The sequence below is a fragment of the Arachis stenosperma genome, chromosome 3 (genome assembly GCF_014773155.1).
Source record: "Arachis stenosperma cultivar V10309 chromosome 3, arast.V10309.gnm1.PFL2, whole genome shotgun sequence".
Taxonomy (NCBI): Eukaryota; Viridiplantae; Streptophyta; class Magnoliopsida; order Fabales; family Fabaceae; genus Arachis; species Arachis stenosperma.
This window is the reverse complement of record NC_080379.1, coordinates 152,542,806-152,548,667: the sequence shown is the minus strand read 5'-3', so window position 1 is coordinate 152,548,667 and position 5,862 is coordinate 152,542,806. Positions and strand designations below refer to the sequence as shown.

At 35.3% G+C, this 5,862-nt stretch overlaps 1 protein-coding gene across 5 annotated transcripts; it reads left to right on the top strand.

The window, feature by feature from the left end:
• On the top strand, positions 1-5,590 carry LOC130969605 (beta carbonic anhydrase 5, chloroplastic-like). 5 transcript variants are annotated; one of them, XR_009081884.1, is made up of 10 exons: positions 1-295; positions 396-463; positions 794-949; positions 1,042-1,090; positions 1,196-1,309; positions 1,401-1,454; positions 1,536-1,618; positions 1,720-1,834; positions 3,090-3,342; positions 4,988-5,590. XR_009081884.1 is itself a non-coding variant. In XM_057895407.1 (9 exons), exons 1-9 carry the CDS (start codon positions 191-193, stop codon positions 3,183-3,185), a joined length of 840 nt encoding a protein of 279 aa, XP_057751390.1. In that variant the 5' UTR covers positions 1-190; the 3' UTR covers positions 3,186-4,246. The 5 variants fall into 5 exon arrangements, 4 of the variants coding, with proteins under 4 accessions (XP_057751390.1, XP_057751389.1, XP_057751388.1 ...); XM_057895407.1 differs by lacking the exon at positions 4,988-5,590 and having other exon boundaries at positions 3,090-4,246; XM_057895406.1 differs by lacking the exons at positions 3,090-3,342; positions 4,988-5,590 and adding an exon at positions 1,924-2,265 and having other exon boundaries at positions 4-295; positions 1,723-1,834.
• The last annotated feature ends 272 nt before the right edge of the window (positions 5,591-5,862 follow it).

Here is a 5,862-nt window from a genome sequence, read left to right as displayed (position 1 = left end):
ATATATATATAGTCTGACATTTAAAGCTGGAGTTTCTTTCTCGGTTTCTCCGTGTTAATGGGAGTAGATTGATGTGCATGTTTTCCCGATCCAAAAAACACTGGTTCACGTTATAACTGTTGAAGCATGGCTCTTTCCTTCAATCCCCAATTCTCAAAGAATCAAAACCCTTCTGAGATTGAGTTCCATAATGGCAGCTCCAGCACCATTGTCGGTTTCAGCAGGAGACCCCTTAGCCTCCAAGTCTCTCCCTTTATCCTCCTCCCGTGGAGATGATGCATTCAGGGCTTCAACGGTATTCTGTTCTACACTTTTCTTTTCAGTTTTCACTCTCTCCCGAGATATACCCCTTTTCTGTTTTGTATACTATACTGATCTTGACGCTGCTGTGTCAGATCTTTGGTCGATCCATCATAACAGCGAAAATCCAGCATACGCATTTGAAATTATTCACGGATTCAAGGTCTTTCCACCTTTCTTTGTTTCCCCCTTCCAATTTTTCTTGTGTTTCAATCATTTGAAAATCTTGATTTATCAAAACTTTGGACAAGTACTCAAATTTTTATCAAGTTTTGGATATTCCCTAGGCTTTGTGCAAATGACATAAATTCTAAAGAGTGATCGTGGATTGGATCTTGATGTCTAGTGTGTATGATGAGTTGCATTTTCCTAATGCTTGCTTTCATTCTTCTCTTGTTCCGTTAGCTCCAAATCTTGTTTTTACTATTTTGAAAATGGAATTCCTTATCTTTTATGGCTTCATATTCAATTCTCTAATATTTGCGGGGTACAGGCAAGGGTTCTCTTTGAAGGCTTTTGCGCAGTGTCAAAGAATTGAGCAACATCCTAATAAGAGCAAGCTGCAGATTCTGCCTGAAGTGGAAAATAAGTGTGATATATTTAGTGATCTAAAAGATAGGTTTTTGGGTTTTAAGAAGAATAAATATTTGTAAGCTTCAGAATATCCCTTTTCATAATGTTCGTTTCTGATGCCTAAAAATGTCACAAACTTTAATTCATGTTTGTTCTGTTTTCTTCTAGGAAAAACATAGAACATTTCCAAGAACTTGCCCAGGCTCAAGCACCAAAGGTATTGTTCCCTCTCTTTCTTGGTTTTCCCTAAGTCCATTCCTTCAATTTATCTTATGAAACATTAGCAAAACCTAGTACTCCTGACTAACAATTCCAAGAGCAGTTCATGGTTATTGCCTGTGCAGATTCTAGGGTTTGCCCCTCTCATATTCTAGGATTTCATCCAGGAGAAGCATTCATGATCCGCAATGTTGGTAATTTGGTTCCTCCCTTTGAGGTATATCTCTCTGTGCTAGTGATTTATTTAGTTGTACATGTCTAACTATTCAATACCTAGTACTCCCTTCTAATTCAATTTACTGATACAGAGTGGGCCGTCTGAAACAAATGCTGCACTAGAATTTGCTGTGAACACCCTTGAAGTAAGAAATACCCGTACTATTTCGAAGTTTCTAATGTTATGATTCTAAACCATTGGCGATAAAATATTATTGTTATTTCAGGTTGAGCACATCTTAGTCATTGGCCACAGCTGCTGTGGGGGAATACGTGCCCTTATGAGTATGCAAGATGATGCCAATGAAAGGTTGAATTGCTGGATTCTAGTTGTTGACTTGTTGTCTGTCTATTTACTTTCTTTGATAGCATGTGTTTTTTTCATGTTTGGATATTTATATATTTTTCCAGTAGTTCCAGTAGCTTTATAAATAGCTGGGTGGTAGTTGGAAAGAATGCCAGAATCAAAACTGAAGCTGCTGCTTCTCAGCTGAACTTTGATCAACAGTGCAGCCATTGTGAGAAGGTAAGAAAATTTGCTAGTAGATTTATTCTTGAAGCCTTATCCGCATTCCACAGTATCAAAATTTGTTACTGCTATTGATTTTTCTGCAGGAATCGGTTAACAATTCCTTGTTAAACCTACTTACTTATCCATGGATAGAAGAAAAGGTAGCAAATGGAAAACTAAATGTTCATGGTGGTTACTATGACTTTATCGACTGTTCTTTTGAGAAATGGACGATGAGTTACAGGGAAACCAAAATGGCTAAAAATAGCAGAATTGCAGCTGTAAACAAAATGTTTTGGTGCTGAGTGTTACTTCTATTTCCCTGTATAAATTATATTATTCTTTTCTTCTAATATTTGTAGCATGACTAAATCATAGGGTGACTTATGTGTATCAGTACAATTTATGAAATATTGAAATTCAATTGATTTGAAGTCTTGAACAAATCCTTTTTTTTTGTCACGTGTGCATTTATGAATTATGAATGGTTTCTGAGTAAAATTAATGTCTGAATCCTTCACCGGGCCACTTATAATTATAAGTTATAACACCGAAAAACTCATTTCTTCCTGTGAAAAAGTCTCAACTCATCGATTTAAGTCTATACAACACATTCATTGCTACACGCAGGAATGAAGTGAAATTATTTGGGGATTCTACTTGCTCTGGATTGAACCACATGAACAGCATTCTTGGTGCAATGGTGCTGCATATCTTACTTAGAACACCATATAACTGAAGTGTGTTGATCCCATGTCATTTTGATATGACAAGTAAAAACCGAAATTTTAATTGGTTTCTCCAAAGAAGTTACCACTTTATTTATTTCTCAATCTTTTATTTTTCATTTTCCAACAAGGAAGTTTCTCAACTTAAGGGTGTGTTCGATTAGGAAGTAATTACACATGGAGTGCATCCATGAAATATGATCTCCTAACCAAACACATGTTAATGCTTCGCTTCTTGTGAACTAAGAGATTTGCCAACCTTTTGCAGTTCAAATTTTACAGATTTAAACTATTCCAATCAAATTGTTTGCTATTTGATTATTTTATACTTTTCCTATGCAAATTATCCATCAATTTGAAATTTTGGTGCAAATTATCCATACAAATAGGGCAGTATTGTTTTCCTGTGATTCTGTATGTGTAGCTTTATGCACACTCGCACTGTCGCACATGTCTGTTCATTACTGCCACTTTTCTGATTGTGGATCTGTTATAAATTGTTTACTTATATTTGCATTTCCATCCACGGGTTTCGAAACCAGGAGGAAGAAAATGTAGACTACCAGCGAAAGAATATAATCTTCAAGTTGTTGAAGCAGTTCACAGATAAAGCTAAGATAATGGAGGGAAAGAAATAGTTGACCAAACTTTTAAAGAGATTATTTAAGGTGCAGAAAATGTTAAGGGCTCCTTGTGATCGAAACGCAGCAAATTAAAACGGAGGAGGCATAGGTGGATCACGGGTGATATTATCGAAATCTTTCAAAGATCATTGCCATAATGATTTGTTCTGTGGTAGGTATGATTATTTTGGCCATTTCTTATGAATATGTTAAATTATTTATATAATTAAAATGATATATTGGTAAGAAGTTGAACTAACAATTCTCAAGGTTGTTCATGATACCTATTCAAGTAACACCATACTCACCACCCTATAATCCTATCTATAAAAGCACATATAACTCATGGCAAATGATCACAAACCCAACAAAACCATTTGCATAGATTAATACCACAACAGATTCAGAAGCCCCTTGCTATCTTATACCTACTACTATGGGTTCTAGCCATTTCTTGTCATTCATTTTATCACTTGTGCTTCTTATTTCCTCATACAATGAGGTTGCAAATGCACGTAACCTTCTAGAATCAACATTACCAGAGCCAGAAATACCCAGCCTACCCATTCCTGAGTTGCCTACACTACCAGAAATTCCTAAACCAGAATTGCCTACAATACCCGAGATTCCTAAACCGGAGTTGCCTCAACTGCCAGTGCCACCACTGCTTAAGCCTGAGCTGCCTGCTGTCCCGAAGGTAGAACTTCCTAAGGTTCCTGAAATTCCCAATCTCCATCCAGCCACTACTCCTTAGACTGAACTAGTATTTGTTCCTTTATTTCTTTGTATTGTGTGTGTGATGAGTGAATTATTTTTATATACCTTCGTCTGAAAGGGTCTCCATTGGGGTTTCATTTGTACTAAAGATATAATTATGTCACATGGTGTGCTCAGTAGTCAGTATTCAAGTTCTATGAGTCCTCTTTTTTTTTGGTAATTAAGTTCTATGAGTCCTTTTATTCCTCCTCTCTCTCTCTCTCTTGGGCCAGGGAGAGAGTGGTTGTAAAATCAGTACACAGCATATGATGCTGAATTTGTGATCATCATTTACCTAATATATATAATAGTCTTCCATATATTGCAGTTCTAATGTTTCACGTAAAATCTTGGATTTCTGAATAATGATTATATGAATTCCAAATTAAACCTAATATGCCAAGCCAACGCTTATTGTGTTTTATTTTTCCCAGATAATTCATATAATTATATTATATGCCTAGATAATCCGGAATTGATTATCACTTCAAGTGATTAAAACTTTGATGAAACACATGATCGCATGGCACTGTAAAGTGTAAAGGCACCTTCCATGCCACCATTATTAAGCATGATTCAAAATCAAATCTCAACAAGAAACTAATTAAATGGACCGACGATGGAGGTGGTTTATTATTGTTGGAAGAAGATCCCGCTTTGTCAAACCTAAGAGCTTGATATATACTATTGTATATATTGAGTTATGTTGGAATGAGATATAAAATTAACTTAAAAGAGTTAATTTTTTAGAACTAGTCTTAATATATATAAAAATTGATTCCAAAAAAAAAAAAAAACTAATTTAAACATGAATGAGGTATTAATATCCTTTTGAAGTTTATTTGAGGGAGTAGTTGCCGCCATGACATAGATAATATCAATAGTCAACTACAAGTCCTTCCAGGTACTTAGCTTGTTGTAATAGAATCAAGGTTGTATTTAAATTCATTTAATGGGATACATTAATAAGGAAGGTAAGCTAACAAGAGAAAAATATCAACCACCAAAACGGTGCTGTAAATTAATATACTTTCTCTCTCTCTCTCTCTCTATATATATAGGAGAGCTACTAGGTACTCTGATCAAGTGCATGGTGGTGATCAACAATGGCTTCCATGAGATGCATGATGATGTTGGCATTCTTCATTGCTATTTACTTATCAATGATGGAGATTGGCATGGCAGCTCGCCAGCTTCAGGAGACAACGGCACCACCAATAATGAACCCATCATACCCATTCCCATTCCCATTCCCGTTCTCATTCCCACCATTCTTTCCAAATTCGCCACCACAGGTTTCTCAGCCGCCACTACCCAGCTTCCCCAACGTTCCCAGCATACCCTTCTTTATGCCACCACCACCTTGGGCTTCAACTTCTTCAACCTCCGCACCCTGAATACATGAACCCCTTTACTTCACCATTGCTCTCTGATGGTGTGTACTTGGATATATATATGCATGCATTATTACTTGTTTGTTTATTGTTCCGGTTGGGTTACCATCACTACATGCGTGCATCATGCATGCACTTTCACACTAGCTTTTAGTCTTATGCTATACAGTATTATCTTGTACTCCATGCTCTACTATAATGATAAATTAAATAACTCTCTTGTTTGTTATATATACAAAAATAATATAAGTTCTATTTCTTTTCTTCTTCTTTTAATTGTGTTATTCGCAAGGGTGTTTATATGTTGATGCCAATTAAATATTAGGGTAAAAAAATTATCAAACTTTACCATTCCATTGAATAGTAATTACTAATAAGATAAAAACTTAATGAAATACTTATTTGATATGCTACATGCATGACCAACAATATTTATCATTTTTTTGTTAATATTTAGTCAATATTCTAATACTAAATACTAAATTTTAAATTTTAAATTTTAATAGTATAAAAATAAAATATTAACCCAAAATATTGACTAA

Coding starts and splice junctions, on each gene's coding strand:
- LOC130969605 (XM_057895405.1), top strand. CDS start 191: ATGGCAGCTCCAGCACCATTGTCGGTTTCAGCAGGAGACCCCTTAGCC. Junction 1,619..1,719: donor CAAGATGATGCCAATGAAAG/GTTGAATTGCTG, acceptor ATATTTTTCCAG/TAGTTCCAGTAGCTTTATAA. Junction 1,835..1,923: donor AGTGCAGCCATTGTGAGAAG/GTAAGAAAATTT, acceptor ATTTTTCTGCAG/GAATCGGTTAACAATTCCTT.